At 43.9% G+C, this 21,516-nt stretch overlaps 1 protein-coding gene across 12 annotated transcripts in view; it reads left to right on the forward strand.

The window, feature by feature from the left end:
* Positions 1–21,516, forward strand: part of ARID4A (AT-rich interaction domain 4A) — a 126,835-nt gene that overhangs the window by 86,894 nt on the left and 18,425 nt on the right. For 11 of the 12 annotated variants that reach the window (XM_085887202.1, XM_085887206.1, XM_085887199.1 and 8 more), the window contains 3 exons: positions 6,732–6,905; positions 17,370–17,454; positions 18,653–18,848. In XM_085887202.1, coding sequence (XP_085743328.1) covers positions 6,732–6,905; positions 17,370–17,454; positions 18,653–18,848 — 455 coding nt within the window. The remainder of the gene's footprint in view (positions 1–6,731; positions 6,906–17,369; positions 17,455–18,652; positions 18,849–21,516) is intronic. The other variant, XM_085887209.1, reaches the window with a different exon arrangement.

Consider the following 21,516-nt stretch of genomic DNA (forward strand, 5'->3'; position numbering starts at 1 on the left):
GGCCCTACGCCGTTTGGCTATATTTTACAGGCCGTAGGGGTCGCCGTGGAATTATAGCGCGGAGTTATAACTTTTTTCATTTCTACGTTCGCCATAGCAATTCGACAAGCCGAAACAAAAGAACTGGTTAAAAAGAAAATAACCCCCTCGTTACTGTCCTTCTGGCCGCACGTTCGCCTTAGGGCCCCCCTGCGGTCGCCTTGCGGGCACCTTGCGTCTGCCTTGAAAATTCTATGGCCGCCGCAGGAACGCCGTAAGGTCACCGTGCGACATCAAATCAAAGACCGTACGGCACCCCCATGTTTTTGGTCTCCACAATTTATAAATACGCCGTGCGGCTCCCCTAAAAATATAAACATATGTGACTGCTACATTGTGTGACCGTGGAAATACTGCGGCCGCCCTATAATTGCTAGTGGCCGTAGATTTTGTAGACCCCACGGCCGCTGTGGCAAATATGACTTAGGCCTAAACAAAACGATTCCATGATTTCTTTTTATCTGCAATTGTTTATTTGTTCTCTGCTTTAATTTCAGAGTACATTGAAACATTAAACTGCTTAAATTTCAGTAAAAACTGGAAAAATGGGGGTGTTCTGAAACTTTTGACCGGTAGTGTATACTGTACATATTTTTTTTTATATATATAATCCAAGCCGCCTGGGTTTAGTTGATGAGGTGCGAGCTGATTGGCTATTCTCTCTGTTCACAGATGAGAGATGTGGATGGGCCTTTCTTTATTTATGGATTGACTGCTGTTGACGTTTGCACATGGTACATTCTTGGGAGCTTCATTGGTATGCATTGCTGTCTATGCTATCGCTGATGATCGCCAATAAGCGATGAAAACAGTCTCGCAGCTGAGGGGGTGTGTAGCATTGGGATTCTCATGTGTGTACTATGTGTGAACGTCTTTATAGTTTTGGAGGAACTCTGGGAAGGGTTAGAAACAGCAAAGCGCTTCCCTTGTGTAGACCTTCTTGGGTTGCTTTATGCAGCTTCCTCGGCTGGAGGAGTGTGCGAGGTGTCTATATAGATCTACATATACATATATATATATATATATATATATATATATATATATATATATATATATATATATATATATATATATATATATATATATATATTCAAAATTTCATTGAATATTTTTATGATCGGAACTGATGGCCAAAATAAGTATGTCAAAATCTCAAGTAAAATTTGAGAAAATTTTGAAAAAAACAATTTCTGAAAACCTCATCTGTCTATAATTCCAGCATTGTGTGTGTGTGTGTGTGTGTGTGTGTGTGTGTGTGTGTGTGTGTGTGTGTGTGTGTGTGTGTGTGTGTGTGTGTGTGTGTGTGTGTGTGACCGCTGTTTCTCGACAACCGCTGGTCCGATCTAATTGAAACTTGCCAGATATATTGCTGGGGACTTGAGGATGTGCCTTTTCAAGGTTTGATATTAATCAGACAAGTGCTTCCCAAGTTATGGCCATTTACTTACCAACCAATGACAGGAAGCGTTGCTGCGTCGCCGTGGTCGATGGTGAAGAGAAACTCAGCCGCGTTCGCAATTACGGGTTTTTTCTCTCCTCTCCTCTCCTCTTCGTGTTTTCCTTACGAAAAGGCAAAATACGTTGGCGCGAATTGAATAATTGGCCATTAAAAGCCTCCGTATTCTTGCCCTGGACGAGGAAACAAAGAAGCGCCATTTCCTCAGCGATGTTGTTTATGAAGAGGTGCTAACGAGATAAAGGTGTGTACAATGTACATGAAGATGATTTTTATTATTATTTATTTATTGAAGAAAAATTGTTCCAAAAAGAATTTATCAAAAAAAGTGCACAACTTTTTTTTGTTTCCAATTGTCAAAACGCTGTGGCCTTTGGAAGTGTTAAGGAATTCAGCTCCACTCAACATGCTTGCCAACGAAATACATCTCAATTTGGTGGTAAAAACGATTCACAACGACGGGTTTCCTTACTCATTGCTCTGCAGTCTGCATTCAACCCCTTCATTTGTCATCTCATTGACCTCATTTCATCTATCTATAATTCCAGCTGTGTGTGTGTGTGTGTGTGTGTGTGTGTGTGTGTGTGTGTGTGTGTGTGTGTGTGTGTGTGTGTGTGTGTGTGTGTGTGTGTGTATGCCCGCTGTTTCCCGACAACCACTGGTCCGATCTAATTGAAACTTGCCAGCTATATTGCTGGGGACCTGAGGATGTGCCTTTTCAAGATTTGATATCAATCGGACAAGTGATTCCCAAGTTATGGCCATTTATTTACCAACCAATGGCAGGACACGTGCTGCGTAGGCGTGGCCGATGCGCCATTAAGTTACCAATCACAGGACACGTTGCTGCGTGGGCGTGGCTGCGTAGGCCGGTGCACGGCCGGCCGACGATGACGTCACGTGCCGTGCTGGTTCCGATGGGGATCGATCGGTGCCTTAGTTACCGTGGGGTAGGAGTGCCAATGGTAAATGGCAGCGAATGTCATGGCAAGCAATGACAGGGAGGTAAACTTGATTTTAATTAACTCTATGTGAAAGTATCACAGCAGTTGTTACTTCAATGCAAGCGATAATTCGTGGAATGATGTGAACATTCCGTACGGTCACGCACTACTTTTGGATAGTGATGACTTACTGTATTCTAATAATTTCTCAATTTCTTATCCGCATTTATAGATAAACACAATGCCCCAATCCAGTCGCCGTTTATGAGAGCGAAGGAATGGCCTGTGTATTTGTTTGAAAGTTTTTTTTTTTTTTTGCATATACGGCCACGCACATCTGGGCAAGCGAGAGCGAAGGAACGGCCTGTGTGGTTGTTGCTTCTGGCACGCGGTTTGAAAGTTATTTTTGAATTTTTTTTTTTTGTATGTACAGCCACGCACGTACGGACACGCACATACGGCCATGCGAGAGCGAACGAACGGCCTGTGTAGTTGTTTCTGGCAAGCGGTTTTAAAGTATATATATATATATATATATATATATATATATATATATATATATATATATATATATATATATTTTTTTTTTTTTTTTTGCACGTACAGCCACGCACATACAGGCACGTGAAAGCGAAGGAACGGCTTGTGTGGTTGTTGTTTCTGGCACTGAGTTTTTTTTGCGGGGGGGGGGAGGGTTTGCACGTACGGCCACGCATCTACGGGCATGCACTAGTCTCTAATTCCAGCAGTGTGTGTGTGTGTGTGTGTGTGTGTGTGTGTGTGTGTGTGTGTGTGTGTGTGTGTGTGTGTGTGTGTGTGTGTGTGTGCGTGCGTGCGTGCGTGCGTGCGTGCGTGCGTGCGTGCGTGCGTCTGTGACCACTGTTTCTCGACAACCGCTGGTCCGATCTAATTGAAACTTGCCAGGTATATTGCTGGGGACCTGAGGATGTGCCTTTTCAAGGTTTGATATTAATCGGACAAGTGCTTCCTAAGTTATGGCCATTTATTTACCAAACCAATGAGAAGACACATTGTTGTGTGGGCGTGGCCGATGGGGAAGGGAAGCTCAGCCACGTTCGCCATTACGGATTACAACGTACGAACTTCCGGATCCATTACGGGTTCCAACGTACGGACTTCCGGATAATGACTTCGTGTATTCTAATAATTTCTCGATTTCATATCCGCATTTATCGATAAACACAATGCCCCAAGTTATGATCGTTTTCATATTAGACGGTGTATAAATTTCGGTAACATCAGAGTGCTGGTATGCTCCGAACCAGGAAGTAAATTTTTTTTTCTCTCTCTTCTCTTTTTGTTTTTCCTTGCCACGAAATTGCGAAATGGTAAAATACGTTGGCGCTAATTGAATAATTGGGTATTAAAACTAAATTGCGAATAATCGTAACTGCGAAAAATATTCGAACTTCCGGGCCACGCGCGTACGGGCACTCGAGAGCGAAGAAACGGCCTGCGTGGTTGTTGTTTGTTGCTTGCGGTTTGAATATTTTTTTATTTATTTTTATGGGCACGTACTAGTATAATTCAATAATACACAGTGGTACGTGAGGTAAAATTGCTCGGAACAGAAGTGTTATATTCACAATCGCCATGAGTTTCCTGAAACCTTTCTCTTCAGTGTAAAAAACGCCAAAAGCCTCGTCCAATGTCGGAAGATTGCAGCCTGTTATGTTGCATCACAGGCATTCTGAGGCACACAGTTTGTTTTGGCCCCAGGCTTCAAGCCTTCCGGCCTATAGGACGAGCCCTTTTTTTGGCCCATTGGAATTGGAATTAATCCAAGCGACACAAACACGATGTATTATATATGCACAAAAGTAATATTAGTGTTTTGGCTTCATGACATATATTACCGAGCTCTTTTTTTCGAGGCATCGAGCAACCAAGCCAGCGTTCTGTGCCTATACACCACCCACGTTTTAATTTATTTTTATTTTTGGAACAATCGAGGCTGTGCTTACTGCTTATACACAGTATGGTTATGTGTTTCACATTTATGCCTGAAGGTCAGGTTAGGTATGGGTGCATGCGCAGGAGCAGCGTGTCGTTTAGTTTGAGTTAGTTTAGTTTACCTGATGCACACCAAAGGAATCCTGCTTAATGTTTTGACCCGTTCCCATTTTCCATTCTTATTAATTCATTGGGTGGACCATAATCGATAATCTTTCGTTGCTGCCGTGAACGTCATTGTCTCTTCTTTGTTCTTGCTCTTCCATGAGCCTTGATGTACAAAAGTATTTTTTTAATCCAGTATTCTTTAATACTTTGCATCTCTTTATTAATAATTAAAGTGGCGCCACAAATGCCTAAGATTGCCGTCCATGTCATGTGATATATATATATATATATATATATATATATATATATATATATATATATATATATATATATATATATATATATATATATATATATATATATATATACACGAGTTCCAGCAGAATGTTTCTTCGTACATCCACACAATACATCATCATCTTTTATTGTCAATGTATTTCGCTTCCAAAAAACGTCTGTTTGCGGTTTTGAATGCCAGCCCCTACCCTCTACCATCACCCGATTATCTCCCGTTGGAAAGGTAATTATCGATTTAATTGGTTGAAAAAAATACGGCAATGGTTACATATTCCGTTTGAACGCGCGTGAAGAAACTATTAGCCATGGAAAATCTTGCCGTGCCGACAGCTTCATGACTTCGGCAGAGATGGTAACTGAACAAAAATGTGAGAGCGCTCAAAAAATAACACGCCGAAAAGATAACGACTTCAGATCATGAAAATTCTGCTTCTAAAGAACAAATGCCTTTCCAACGAGCACATTTTAGCTCTCATACGAGCCTCAAGAAGGTATACAAAAAAAAAATGCAGGCACGTCGACATTCCATTACAATGCAAGAACGGGCCCAAAACACTTAACATAAACAAATGGCTTGCTCAGATGCTTCCATTAAAGCTCACAAGTTGGCTCGATATAATGCCCGAAGACAATCCCATCAGTCCAATCCCAAAGAGACAGTCAGAACAAGCAGGTCTTTCGATCTCATAAACAGGTCCAGAAAAAGCCTTGAAAGTCAGTAGGAAGTGGGAAGGAAGGATGTTTGTGGTGATGGGACTTGAAATGCCCAATCACATTTCCCCTCATTGGGGATGAGTACTTTTGCTTGTCAACAAATAAAATGAAGCACGCTTGACAAATGAGTTTCGCGGAAGCTTTTTCCCAAGGGGAAAATCCCGCAACTGTGATCGCAAGTGAAAATGAACACTGATGGCAACATCAGCAACTGAACCCGAAGGTATGCTGGCTACTGCATCGGCCTTAAATTTACAATCGGTTTCCTCCTGAGCAGGTGTTTCTCGTACTGCACTGTTCAAATATCATGAATTTGCGATCCATTTTCTTAAAAATAGATCATCATGTTTATTTGGTGTTGAATGAAATGATTTAAATTTAATGTCCATATTCCGTATCATTTCACCATTTTCACCCATAAATTTGAAAGGTTTTAAATATGTATTTTGTTTCCCAAAATGGCTGAGAATGCACGAGGGAGCATTAGATACCTCCTGCCGATGGGGGCCTCTGCAGCCCCCATAACCTCCAGCCATCAAGGTTTTCATGCACCTATTTTTTATTTGGCATAAAGGTATTTCAAAAAGCGTGGAGAGCCCTGGTTTAACCCATTGCTACATTGCCCGTCTCCCTTTGGCTTTTCAATATTTTTCTTTGCCTACACTGACGGTCACCGGAGGCATTATGTTTTCTGGTTGTTTGTCCGTCTCTCCCCCCACCATCCCACACACCCTATCCACCATCCCCCCACTCCCCCCATCAATCATCACCCGCACAATACTCACCACCACAACCCCCCTCTCCACATAGCCCCACTCCCCCCTCCACTGGGGTGGGACATCGACATCTCACGGATACGATGGTGCAACATTACTTGTATATTATGATGCAAAAATGAACTAATTACATTGTAGCACCAAGAGGTCAAAGGTCATGTGAGGTACAAAAAAAAAATGTTATCGAAGGAAGGATTTGAACTAAAGTAAGTGCATGTACCATGATACATAATGTACAAATTAGATATTGAGGTCAAATGGTCTTGAGGTGTTGGAGTAAACAAAGACTTGATGTGGGTGGAGGCATATATTGGTTGACATCAAATTATGTCCAGTTTATTTCTGTTTTTTTCTTTATTTCTATTATCTCACGGTCTGAAGGTTTTATTAAACACCTTTCCTGTTGGTTATTCTTGCTCACAGGGATGATGCAGACAGTTGGATTGAGGAGGTGACTTGCTTCCCGATGGGCACCAAAGTGAGAGTGAAGTACGGCCGAGGAAAGAACACCAAGATTTATGAAGCGAGCATCAAGGATGTGGACATTGAAGATGGCCATCTCATTTATCTTGTACATTACTACGGATGGAACGTCAGGTACTTCACACAATCGTACGTTGTCGTTTCCAACGGAGTCCTGGAGAGGTTTGAACAAACACACAGTTGAGCTTAGGGTAATGGCTACACACTTACCACTCAGATTGCTGGTGTTTGCTTGTTGAGGATGCCAAATTGCTATATTTTTGGATTCACTGGATAGGAGTGGTATGTTCTTAATTGTAAAGTTAAATTGATTCTTTTTATTTGCGTTGTGAACTAATCAAATGCAAAATTGGTTGGTTGCTAATCACCGGAGGTCAGGTCAGGTCAGGTAGAGGAGCATGCGCCAGAGCAGCGCGTCGGTGCGTTCACTTTCCGCCGGTACTCCAGGGGCTTCTATCTGGCCATCCTCCAGGCAGATACCTGGCCGCATCCCCATCTCCTTCAGATGCTGATCAATCTGCCGCAACTACGAGGCACGTGATCAGTCTGTTGGCCTCCTCCACTCATGAGACTCCCTCGCTGAGAGAATCTGGTGAGCAGGATCAGTGTCAGGAAAACGAGCCACATGTCCATACATCTGCAGCTGATGCTCACGGACTATGCAGGTAAAAAATGTCATTTGAGTCTCCCTCAGCAACCGCTCGTTGGACACAAAGTCCGAACAGCGATAGCCGAGGATTCTCCGAAGAGACCTGGCACCAAAGGAATTAAGTCTCCATCTCACATGCATAGAGCAAGACTGGAAGCACCCAGGACCTGAAGACTCGGACTTTCGTCCTCCCACACAGGTACCGGCAGCACCACACCCCATTATCCAGTGAATCCATGACTCCCCAGGCCCGACCCAGACATCTATTGACCTCTGGCTCACAGCCAGCAGAGACATGACTATCACTGTCAAGGTAAGTGAATCTCTCCACAACCTCAACATCTTCACCACAAGCAGGTACAGACATGATAGCAGCATCCAATATGTCATTGAAAGCCTGGATCTTAGTTTTGACCCAGGAAACCCGTAATCCCAGCTGCTCAGACTCCTCATTCAGCACCTCGAGGACCCCCAAAAGGATATCTAAAGTCTCCGCAAAGATGACTGCATCATCTGCAATATCAAGGTCAGAGATCTTGATATTCCCAAACGATGCACCACAGCTTGATCTCTCTGACATCCTCCCGATAATCCAGTCCATACAAGTGCTGAAAAGTGTGGGGACCAGAACACACCCCTGACGAACTCCAGTAACAACTGGAAATAAGTCAGAGATTGTACCACCACATCTGACAGCACTCTCAGTACAAGAATAGAGTTCACACATCAGTTCGATCAGTTTTGGTGGCACCCCACGAAGACCAAGAATCCTCCAGAGGACATCCCAATTCACTGAATCGAACAAACATAGGCTGAAAGCAGCCCCTGCCAAAACTCTCGTCTGCGTTCGGTGAGGACGCGAAGAGCAAGCATACTGTCAATCGTTGACCTCTTTGGTGTAAAGCCTGACTGCTCTGGACGCTGGTGCTCAAGCAGATGGTGGCGAACCCTATCAAGAATTATCCGAGCAAAGACCTTGCCCAGCACTGAGAGCAGCGTCACTCCTCGGTCGTTGTTGCAGTCTTGGCGATCACCCTCCCCTTTCCAGAGAGGGACAACAAGGCCCCTCTTCCAGTTAGTTTGGATGATGCCTGTGTTCCATGCAGAGCACAGACCTGCATGCAACGACACGAGTGCAGCATTTCCACTAGCCTTGAGAAGTTCAGCATGGATGCCACAGATCCCTGGAGCTTTACCCCCATTTCAACCGGTTCACCACAGCCCGTGTTTCCACAAGCGAAGGTGGACCACAGCTGATTTGGAGGGTCAGCAACAGGGATTGTAACACCCCTGACGTCCAACTCCACAGCTGGTGGATCAGCTTGGTACAACCATTGAAAATAACCGGCCCAGCGGGCCTTCACTTCAGACTCCTCTGTCAAGAGCCTTCCACCCTCTGCTCGAACTGCAGTACACCGAAGGATGGGCTTGGATGAACGCAATGCGCGAATTCCTCTGTAAACAGGACGAGAATCACTTGACCACAGGTGATGCTCTACCCCCTCACAGATTCCTCGCACATAGAGCTCCTTGTCCACCTTTAGCACACGTACAGTTTTATGCTTCAGCTCCATGAACAGCTCAGCTCTGCCATTCAGCCTGGCCCTGCGACTCTGGTCAATGGTATCCAGTGTCCCTTGAGAAACAAAATTCTTTTTTGCCCTGCGGTGAGCTCCAAGGCATCCACCGGCAACATCAAGGACGGTGGTCTTGAAGGCGCTCCACAATTATTCAGGATCCCCCAAAGCACGCTGACCCCCCCCCCCCAAATCTCCACTCAGCTTGTTCGCAAACTCCTCAGCTTCCCTCTCATCCTTGAGCTTGCCAACATCCAGCCTTGGGTGGGATGGTTCCATTCTCCTGGATTTAAGGTGCAACTTCAGAGTTGCTACAACAAGCCGGTGGTCAATATTGAGGAACTGAGCACTCCGGTAGACCCTGCAATTCTGGATCATCCTCCAGCGACCACCAACGATCACATGGTCTATCTCCTTTGCCACACCGCCAGCGTTGGAATACCAAATCCAGCGATGAGCTTGTGGACGCTGAAACCATGAACCGGCCACCCAAAGTCCATGACGTCTTGCAAAGTCAAGGAACTTAGTGCTATTCTGGTTCATAGTTCCTGACCCATGGGGACCAACACATGTCTTTGCACCGTCCATTGCAGTTCCAGTCGAGTAGGTGTTGAAGTTTCATCGGAATTGTGTGTGTAGTTTCTGAGATGAAAGCAAATATCCCCCAAGATGAGAAGAATATCTCGCCTGGGGCACTGATCCACCAACCACAGACTCGAGCGTGGCGTAGAATGCATCCTTCACGGTGAGATCACTCGCCTCAGTCGGAGCATAGACAGAGACCATGGAAATGACACCTAAGGAGTGACGAATCCTTAGTCTTATAATACGCTCGTTGACCGGTGTTACCTCAGTTATCATTGGAGTCAGCTTATTGGACACAGCTGCAGCAACTCGTTGGGAATGGTAACCATCAGAGCAACCAGACCAATAGTAGGTGTAACCACCCACCATGATCTCGCCACTATCCGTCTCCGAACCTCAGAGAGTGCTGCAATACCGATGTCCAAACGCTTGAGCTCAGATGATAACAGAGACAGGTGATCATCCTCTCTTCAGGATGGGACAATCCAGGCACCCACCCGAAGGGTCCGCCTCAGGTTAACCCAAGGAGACTACCGTCTAGTGGACGACACCTCAGCACCACTCTGACACACTTTCACGCAATCTGACCCGGGAAGGTTACCCCGTGGTTTCCTTCCTATTATCAAAGATTGGGGGTCCCGAAGGCTTTGCCCCAATCCCGTCATCTGGTGAGCTTCCCTAAGAATGGAAGCTGCACAGGAGGTACTCTGACGGAGTGGGTTTTCAGATTTTTTTTAATGCTTTTGGCATGTTTTGCGGAATGAAGGGTTTTACGGTGGCCGGAGTGCAAATCCTGCCACCAACCTCCAAAAAAGAAGTAACCCAACTGCAGGACGTCCGTCCGCAGACAGTTGGGCACTAGATATGGATGGCCGTTGGCTCACAAGGAGCTCCTCCGCCCTTTCACAGGTTTTGTTTTTCATCCTGCTCGGTGTCCATATCAAGCCAGAGGCTATTATATTTATTTCATCAACTCGTGCTTTTGAATCTGAAAAAAGAAAACTCACTTCTTGTCTGAATCCCCTTTCACGACCATAGACCCAAACCACATTTAAACCAGCGTACCATCTTGTTTTCTTCACACAACCTCACCCTGATGAGACACCCCATACTCATCCCGTCGCAGCCACAATTTCTTGTATTTGATTTGCTCTTTGATGATGAAAGTTATGCAACATTATTATTATTTTGTATTTTTGGGAATGAAATGGTGATACCGATTGCCCTTCTGAAATGGGCGGTTCATTTGCCAATTTGTTTGGTGTTCCTACTGGAGCAGTGTTTCTCAGCCGGATTTACCAGAAGATCCACCCGTTCTGGTATTTGTTCACTCCGACTTACTGTGTTATCCCGACAAGGGTTTAAAAAAAGAAAAACCCAAAAAACTCACTTTCCTGGGTTTGTTCAAGTGGGGGATATTATGGGGGGGGGTTTTTCAACCTAAGTGGGGAAAACTGGACTGGACCCATTACTTCCAACCCCGACTGCAGGAGTTACAAAAAGGCTGGAATCTGGGCCATTTTTACTTCCTTTTTGCACATAAAATGTCGATTTGGGGATTCGACTTATTCGGCGAACATCGTAGCTCGCTCCTGAGATTGATTCGCGTGTTTCTGGCTTCAGTTTTGATCGCTAGTAAGGCTTTAGTTATTTTATAACTTGGTTTACAGATCCGCTGACGGTATATTTGCCGAAATGAAATATAAATATAAAACACATTTTTAGCCTTTTATATTTATACATTTTCCACCGAAGGTGCAAAAGTTTCAAAACCCGAAATGTAAACGTCGGCATTTATTTTCAAAATATAATTTTGTGCGCGCGTGCCAAAATGCCGAGTCCCCTTTAACCAAACTGCGCAGCAATCTTCGGTCATGGCGTCTGAGCAGTGGCCAGCGTGGTTCAGATTTTATGTGGTTTCTGGGGCGAAAGTGATTGTTAAGAAGTATGTCAGCGGTATAAATTCGAGTGACTGTATTGGTGATTTAATCACGCAACATCTTGACGACGAATATTCTGGCCGAATGATTGCATCAATTCAGTGCAGCAGCAGGGATGATTCGCAGGCTACTCTCGATCGTGCCGATTTTGTTTCCGTCAAAAGTTGTACACCGCTGTTCGTATTGAAAGATTTCGGTGCCAAGTACGTCAGTTTCCCTGCGGGATGCTGATATTCAGGCTTCAACGGACCAGAAATCAGCCTTTGATGTGCTCATGGGGATGGGAGACAGTACGATCAGATTCCCACTGAAAAGTAAGAGCTGGTTATGGCTCTGATTGACCGTTTTGAGCGTGTTGACTCCTTGTCGACACCTTTTTTTAATCATTTCCAGCACGATGCACTGGTGTGCACGCACACATCTACGACTTGGACAGTAATTTTCTCAGCATTGTTTCCATTTGTTTGACGATCCAACAGGTTTCTATAAGAAAACCATGCCAGACTATATTGTAAAAACAAGTTTTAATCTTTCTTTATTGTTTTTCACATCAGATGATAGTGAACATGGGCATCCTGCATTTGAATGGTTTTCCATCTTCAATGTTTTCTTAGATCCTCCTGGTCCGGGATTTATATTTACCCCCCCCCCCCCACCTACCGTTGTCTTTTCCATGGAACATCCGAAAAAAAAATCATAAAAATATATAATTTCTAAAAATTGAAATTATATTTATATTTCGACCTTCCGACCCTCCATTTTAGCTGAAGAACTGCGTAAACCAAGTTATAAAATAACTAAGGCCTAAGCTTGAGAATGCAAGTTCACATTGGAAAGTTGTTGGGAAAGTCACTCAGACTTGTGCAACTGCTTCGCACAGACAGCTTGCGACCCCCCCCCAGGAAACCTACTCTGGCCTCCTTGGGGGGGGGGGGGTCACGACCCAACATTTGAGAAACACCGTTCAAGGGAGTGCTCCATCAGCTACATTGGAAAACAAATTGAGGAATTGATGTCTGTGGAGAAAGACTAAACCACCAATGATTCACAAATGATATTGGTAACCCATGCATGTAAAGCAAAAGGCTGCGTTAAACAATTGGTTCAGTTTGTCTCTGTCTCTCCTGTCTGCAAACATCAGTTCATGATCGAGGAACAACTTGATTTCAATTGAATGTTTGTATTTTTTTTCACACAAATCGGAAAACGAACCTGTAGTTTGGAAGTCCTTTGGCCCTGAATCAATCCTGATCGTGCATATGCAGAGGAGTGATTAAAAAAATAACCTTCGTTCAGCTTCTTCCCCCCTTTTTAATTATGCTTCAGTCACATTTGGCTCGGCGGCCATAGGGTCTAAAAAATCTACGGCCACTAGCAATTATAGGGCGGCCGCAGTATTTCCATGGTCACACAATGTAGCAGTCACATGTTTTTATTTTTTGGGTAGCCGCACGGGGTATTTATAAATTGTGGAGACCGAAAACGTGGGGGTGCCGTACGGTCTTTGATTTGATGTCGCACGGTGACCTTAGGGCGTCCCTGCGGCGGCCATAGAATTTTCAAGGCAGACGCAAGGTAGCCTCAAGGTGCCCGCAAGGCGACCGCCGGGGGGGGCCCTAAGGCGAACGTGGAAATGGTGTGGCCGCCATAATTTTTTGGGGGTTGGCAAAATTCATTTTTCATTGATAAGAGCCTACGTAAAACGCACGAATAACGCAAGCCCACCGTACGCCCTACGTATGGTCGACGTGCAACACATCTACGTCATGGCTACGGCTTGTCGAATTGCTACGGCCAACCTAGAAATGAAAAAAGTTAACTCCGCACTTTAATTCCACGGAGACCCCTACGGCCTGTAAAAGATAGCCATACGGCATAAGGCCACCCTGAGGCCACTTCTTAAACTCTGCGGCCGCCGCACGTTTCTGTCAATTCAGGGGGGGTATGGCCGCTGTATCCCAGCCGTAGAGCAAATGTGACTCTTGCTTTTCTGTCTCAACCATGGAAACCAAGGCCTTTAAGATTATTTGAATCTCCCGTGATGAAGCCGAGTCGATGGGTCTATCACTTTGCCATCACAGACAAATCAGTAGTCTTTCTGTCTTCTACCACCTCCTTTCTGGTCTTGCACCCTCTGCTCTTTCTGTATTTTGCCCCCCCCCCCCATACCCAACCTCGCCCTTCTCCCAGGTTTCTCTAGGGCACACTCTGTCTTCCATCAATACTCTACTGGTGAAACTACCTAAATCCAGGATCACTGCTCATCTCCACTCATTCATTCTATTTTCCCCACCTGTGGAATCAACTCCACATATTCTTCAATGCCATTCTTACCTCCAGGTCTTTAAGACAGCTGTTCTCCACCATCTTGGATCGTCCCCAATCCAAAGCCATGATATCTTCTTCCCTCGTTAAATCGCCCCACCCTAATCCCTCCTCCTCCCAAATTTCCATTTTTCCCTCTTGAGAGTTTCCTTCTGTATCCATCCTGGATCCAAGATTTACAAACCGACACCCTGTTGAAGGCCCTAGCAGAAGCAGCTCGGTCAAGCAAAGATCTGATTGGGAGTTGAAATTGGAAAGTTTACCATCGTACAATGCTCTCTAACAGAATGGAGTATGTTGAGGGTGGCCTTCGTCCTGTGGTGGATTGGATATGGCTGGTCAATTCCTCATTCGTACTTTATACACAATATGGCATCCCATTGGGGGAAGATGCAGATTAGGCTTTTGCAAAGCATGTTCTCAAGAGCCATACTTGAGGACACTGCACTTGGTTCCCACGGAAGAAGAGAGAATGATCGAGTGCTGCACACTGTGGTGTGGATAACATTTCTATGATGGAAAATAAGATTTGAAAATTGCAATTTCATCGCAACGTGATTACTGATTACGATTTTGAATTCTCATTGTTCACTCATCACAAATGGCCATAACCATTTAAGCGCTCTTTAAATGTTCCTGGGTATAATACAACAATTCTTAATGTACATGTAATATGCACCCGAGATGTAGTTTTACTCTCAAAAAATGAGAAACAAATAATTATGGTTTTAATCTGAGTTATAAATTGAACGATATCTGAAATTACGAGTGGAAACTTTGCTTTCATTGTAATGGAGAGCTTGTCTGTTACGTTGGCTCTCCAAAAACAATCAGCTCGTGTCTATTGCCATGAAGCAGGTTTTTACAAGTCATGGCTGTCGGGGGTCGAGGCAAAGTGCCAGGCTAGTCTCAATTGGTCCCAGGTCTGATAAACCTCAAACATTCAAACACATGACCCAACCTGCATCACTGGGTTCCAACTTGAGATAACTTACTCGCCCCCCCCCCCCGCCCCCCGTACACCCTCTCACCCGAGCTTCCTCGGTTACCTTTTATTTTTGTCCCTTTTGCAGCCCATTGTGTATTGATAATTATTGGTATCTTGAGCCTCATTGTTACCAGAAAAACATTCATAAGCACTTTGTCCTCAAAATCAGTGACAAAGTTTGGCACAGATCATAGACGACAGTGACATTTCCTTGTCATGTGAACTCTTTTATCCAGAAGAAATTGGCAGTTTGGGAACCGAGTTGTACAGTTTGAATCTCATTCGTCCTTATAATTGCATACTTTATAATTTGGGAAATAAATATAGAGGGACAAGTTGTCTGCCATTGATGAAGATACTGGACTCCCAGAAGTTGTGGGTTCAAATCTGCCTGAAGACAGTAGTAGCAAGTACTTTTGGATTTTTAGCTTCTGGTGACTGAATTATTCTCAGAGGAATTTGTCAACTTCATATTAACAATTAAATCTTCAGCAGGCTCATTAATGACCATCAGAGAGGAGGTATATGTGACACCAGTCCACAAACTGGTTGATTCTGCTCTCAGCAACTTAAGATGGGACTAAAGTCCAATTTAAGATAGGATTGTGCCACATAATCCCCCACCTCTCCACCATACCCCAACCAACTCGATAGAAAAGAAAAAAATCGAATAGGGTTTCAAAAAGGATAGGGGGACGACAGATAGGATGTTCATGCTGAAAGTTAGTATAGAAGAGGTTAGAGATGCAAGGTGAAATGCCATTAGGATTTGTGGATCTTGAGAAGGCCTATTACACTGTCCCAAAAGAGATGGTGGTGCCGAGATTCAGATGGATGGGAGTGCTGGAAGTAGATGTAAGATTGGTGGATCGAAGTGAAGAGTTTTGGTTGGTTCTGAGATATCAGAGTAGTTCAACGTGAACATCAGGTTGAGGCAGGGAAGCTCACTCAGCCCACTCATGTTTACAAAGGTGGTGGGGTTGGTAAGAAGGGTTAAAAATGAAGGGTATTCTGGGGAGATTGTTGGATGGGGATGGTCTGGCTGTTGTACCAGAGAGTAAGTGGGAGATCCAGGAGGTACTGGGGTAGTGCAAGGAAGCATTCTGGAAACATGGATTGAAGATGAGTATGGAGAAGATTGAGGTGATGGGGGTCAGGCAGCATAGAAAAGAAATGAATATCAGGTTAAAGGGGAAGGAGATCAGACAAGGAAATATAGGTTTGGTTATCTGGGTGGAACAGTAACCGGGGATGGTAGTTTGGAGGCAGAGGTGAGGAAGAGGATCCCGGTGGGTGAAAATGCGTGGAAGGATTGATGGCAGACAGAAAAATATCAGGGAAATTGAAGGGGAAAGATCTGGTGCCTTGCGTAATGCCAGCCAACCTTTCGAGACTGGAAATGGTGGCACTGACAGAGAGACAGCAGCAGCGGCTGCATGTCTTCGAGAACAACTGTGTCAGGAGGATTGTGTGAGTGAAGAAGGTGGATAGGAGGAGGATCAATGAACTGAGGGAGGAGACTGGTGTGCAGATGAGCTTGATGGGGAGATTGGTGAAATGCCGGCTGAGATGGGCTGCACTCTTCGTGCAGATGGAGGAAGAGGGAATAGCAAAGAATACAGATAGATTGAGGGAGCTAGGTAGAACATGGTTGAGATTGGAGGACTGTGTGAGGAGGGATATCAATAAGGTAGGGTGGTTGGAAATTGGGGAGAGTTGTCTGAAGACAGAGGGAAGTGGAGGAGTATAATGGGCAAGGCAGTGCAGAGGTTTGGTACCATTCGGCCTCAAATCTTCACAACAGCAAACCTTGTAATTTGATTAAAGGGCTAAGATCACAATTATAGTGGGTGCATGGAGTGTGAATCCAGGTGGGCATCATGGCTGATCTGAAACCCCAGCCATGTGGACGGAGCTCCAAACGGTGGAGAGGTAGATATGACATATATGTGGCCTTTTCCCTTCACTTTTTAGCTCCTTTGTCCAAACTGTCTTGATGGCAAAAAGGAAACATCACCATGCAAAATATTTAAATACGAAGATAATTTGTTTTATTTTATTTTATTATTTTGACATGATTTACTTCCTTCCAACTGGTACTGGTGTTGTGCCCTTCACAACCTTCTTTCCAGTTTTCACATTCTTATACTTCTCTGCTGCGTAGTGCCCATTCCCCCTCCACACCCAACACCCTCCACTGCACTCCATGGGCTTAATTTGGGGCTGGGTTGGATTGGGCTGGAGGGTGGTGAAAGTTTGCGTTTCCATCAGCTTGTAGGACAGACTTGCAGCTTAATGAGTGACAAGTAGCCGCACACGTAGACATCTCGCCAAGCCAGGGTCAACTCGAACAGTAGAGGTTTTATACTGCACATATCCACCACCAAGGATGCCCAGTCCCACGTGACACTATATTGCACTTGAAATAACAACTTGAATGCATGTGAAGAACATTTGTTTTTGTCACTCGGTGTTTACACTTGAGCTATTAATCTTTCCATTTCTCTTACACAGGTATGACGAATGGGTCAGAGATGATCGAATTCTGAAGCTTGTGGAGAAAAACACATTGAAAATCCAGTACAAGAAGCATTTCAAGGTTAGCATTACAGTGAGGAGCTTAAAACGTGACTGTCACCTGTAAATCGGTTCATGTAAGATTGTTGATATCTAAAACAAGTTTGCTATTAAATGCTTGTTTCATCATCTTGTTTTTTTGTTTGTTTGTTTGTTTGTAAACAAACAAAATGATTTTAATAAGATGTGACAATTTTACCATGAAAGAAAGGGTTGATAAGACCAAGAAGGCATTCCTGGCTGTTGACTGTCCTTGATAACTGTGTTGCCACTCAGTGGGCAATAAAGTGGAATTGACACGATGGAAGAAAGATTTAATCATTATGGGGGGATATTGTAATCGGCTCTGTCTGTTTTGTCTGTCTGTGTCTGTCCTCATGCTATCTCCTCAAGGGTTGTGCAGAAATTCACTAAACTTGGTAGTTATGATCACAACATGGCATGAAGGTATAAGAGCGGTGTCACTTTTGGCCCAAGCCTGGTGTTTGCTTGGTTATAGGGTGGCTGGTTTGGGATCTTGGGGTCCTGAGTTCAAGCCCTGTTGGCTGTTACATTAACACCAGGTGGGGTTGACTCAGCCTGCCATCCTTCAGAGGTTGGCAAAATGAGTTCCAGTGTACTGGTAGAGGGGCACAGCATCAGCAGCAGCCGTGCTTCCAAAAAATGACAGCTACCCAGCAGTCAAGCTGCCACACGCACGAACAGAACAGAACAGAACAGAACAGAACTTTTGGCCCCGCCAAATAAGTCAAATACCCCAAAAAAATGCAATTAAAGGCACATTTTAAACATTTTGTATTGAAAGTGTCTATGCAATCAGCATTGGGGGGGGGGACGAACGCATCAAATAGGTAAGATTTTTATCTTTTGGATTTGACCCTCGGTTCATGCCACAGAGGTGGGGACTTGAGGTCACGGATCAAATCGGGGAAAAAAAGATTTAACTCAAAATCTGATATTGGGTCATTTTCTGGTGGAACCTTTTGCCATCTTTCAACTATGCTTTTGGTGGAAAGCGTGGGGATTTGCCATGGCACGCCAATCGACTTCGTTATCGTTGTACTTGTAATTCATCATTGAAATTTGTCTCTGATCTGATAAATCTTTGTTGCAGGATGTCGAAGCTTTTGATTATTTTATTGGATGCAAAATACTCAAAATTTGCATTGTAATGCTAACAACAATGTATTGTTCTGTTTTCATGTTGGATCAAATTGGAGAAGGACAAGGGTGATCGTAAGGAGAAACCAGATGTTGGAGTTGGACGTGGAAAACGAGGACATATTCAAAGTAAACCGCTTGCGATCGCCGCTGCTTGCCTGGGACCTCGTCTCTCTCTCTCTGCCAGCCGCGGAGGACACCGCACGACTCGCAGCAACTTTTCTGGTGCATCGCTCTTCATTAATGGGCATGAAGGTATATTTTTGTTCCTCTACCAAATTGCTTGTCTCATTCCTGTGGATATAGATATTTAAGTTAACTGAGTTGTACTCAATTTGAAGACTATTGACCTTTTTTAACCTTGTTTCATGGCCAGTTAAGGAAACAGAAAGGGCAGTAGAAATTTATAATGACCTCGACATTTTCGATAATAACCATATTTGTGTTTTAAACACCTTATTACCTCCGCCACTGAAGGTGGATGGACGTTGTTTTCACGTCTGTCTGTCTGTCTGTTTGTTACTTGGCACCTAAAAAACAAAAAAAAATTTCACAAGTTTGTTGATCACTTCCGTATCTGTATGCTCACTTTTAATCGCCTATAGGTCACAATTTTAAGTCGATCTTCACAAAACTTCACCAAATGGTGGTCCGACAGAATCCTTTTTATTTTTGAGGTCAAAAGGTCATCATAGGCCAAAGGTCAACGACTTTTTTAAATACTTTAAAATCCTCAATTTCCATCCAATGCACTTCAAATTTGAAGAGGATTTGCACATCAAGTCACTGAATTCAACCACCAACTATGTTTGTGGTCAACATGGGCCAAAAGATCATCAGAGGCCTGCTTTCTTAAATCTTCAATTTTCATTCCATTGACTTGAAATTTGAAGAACATTTAAATATCAGGTCACTGAATTCAACCACTTCTTATTTTTGAGGTCAGCATATGCCAAAAGGTCAACATAGACCAAAGCTCAACAACTCAGGTGCAATTTCTAAAATCCTTCATTTTCATCCGATTGACTTGCAATTTGAACAAGATTTGCATATCAGGTCAATAAATTCAACCACACATTAATTTTAAGGTCAACATAGTCCTAATTTATAAAATTGAGAGATGGGGCCAAAAACTATATCTCAAAAAGTTGTGGATGAGTAATGACAAAATTAGGTGGATGAGTTGGTTAGGTGACAGAACAAGCGGATTAGATTTTGGTTCAGATCCAGCCTTGCAGTGGTATACAAAACGTGAACTGTGGGATACAGCCTGGCAGAGGTATGCATTCCACATAGTGCTGCCAAGCTGCCATAACGCAAGAACAGAACAGAACTTTTGGCCCGTCAAAAGGACCGCTGTGTAATTGCTGAAAAAAGGACCCCTATGGACTGTGCTGTTATGAAGCACGGCGTTTCACTCAATGAATTTACACTTTCTGCACAATCCTTGATCTTTTCTTCACTCAATATAATTGTCTGAACAGTAGACAAAGTTAAGTTTAATGCTTTGCTTAAATAAATACACTAAGTTATGAAAATCTCCAATTTATTAGAATTTTCGGATTTCACTCGAGATTTCGATACTTATTTTGTTCACCAGATCCGATTCTCAAATCCGACATAATATTTTGACTATACACTTTAATTAGTCCGTGAGAGTAGATCGTGTTTCCAAATCGAGGCATGTTTGATTTGGCTGAACAAAAGGTGGCTGAAGACTCCAGCAACCACAGAGGGCTGACCAAGATAGTGTACCGCTATCTTGGCAAGGCTGATTTTGGTGTTTTTTGTGATGAGCACCCTCTACATCATCTTCAAAAGGGGTGTTGTAATTTACCCAAACACCCAATTTTCACTCTTGCACTTCCTTGGAGTTTTCTTGATTATGCATGCAAAGTTTCAGGCTGCTAGGTTTTATCGTTTTGGAGTTATGGAGGACTGACACACACACACACACACACACACACACACACACACACACACACACACACACACACACACACACACACACACACACACACACACACACACACACACACACACACACACACACACACACACACACACACACACACACACACACACACACACACATTGCGTTTTATTAGTGTAGATAATTTAGCTCCCGGCATCATGGCCAAATTCCAAATTCCTGCCCCAACTACTGCTGGGAAGGCAGTGGCAGACCACCCACTGTAACCTTTGCTCAGGAAGCTGCTTCAGTGGCACCGATGCTCTGTGAAGGATATGGTACATCAAGAGAGACAGAGGCCGGACCAGGGACCGTAGCCTGAGAGTGAAGAAGAGGAGAGTTAAGACGGAAGTAAGGCAAGGGTCTTTCAATCATAGCGTAGTTGTTGCATGGAATGGTCTCTCTGGAAATGTAGCAGCAACAGAAATGGGAAGTTGAAATTGGAATTAAGTACCCAACAACATTGGAGATTGAGGGGCATAGGGATATTGGCAGGACTTGTTGCTTGCATATTTTTCCAGATTGTGCATTTGGATGGGTGGGAGTTTACATGTGAGAGTGTCTCGTCAAAAGGTGAATGTGGGTTCATGTTTGTGGATTCCTCACCCTCCAACCGCCTTCGTGCCCCTCCCCCAGCCCCAAGTTTTTATTGGGATAATAATAGTAAAAATGTTCTCGTTTCTAATGTGAATTTTCTTTGCATCTATAGCACCCCCCCCCCTTCCTACACTTCCTCCCTTGCCCCCCAGTTAAATTACATCTTAACCTGACATTAATTTAACCTGGGGTTGGTGCAGCACAGCATGATAGGTCAAATGGTATCCTCCTGCATCAAGGTTTCTTGTTTGGCTTCCATGTTGACTTGGAAGACTTTTGTTATTGTTTGCATGATTATTATTATTGTTGGATTGGATTGAAGGAAAATAAATAAAATATAAAATAAAAAAAATA

Source organism: Eptatretus burgeri, chromosome 7 (genome assembly GCF_056783735.1).
Source record: "Eptatretus burgeri isolate ZD-2024b chromosome 7, Ebu_testis_v1, whole genome shotgun sequence".
Lineage (NCBI taxonomy): Eukaryota > Metazoa > Chordata > Myxini > Myxiniformes > Myxinidae > Eptatretus > Eptatretus burgeri.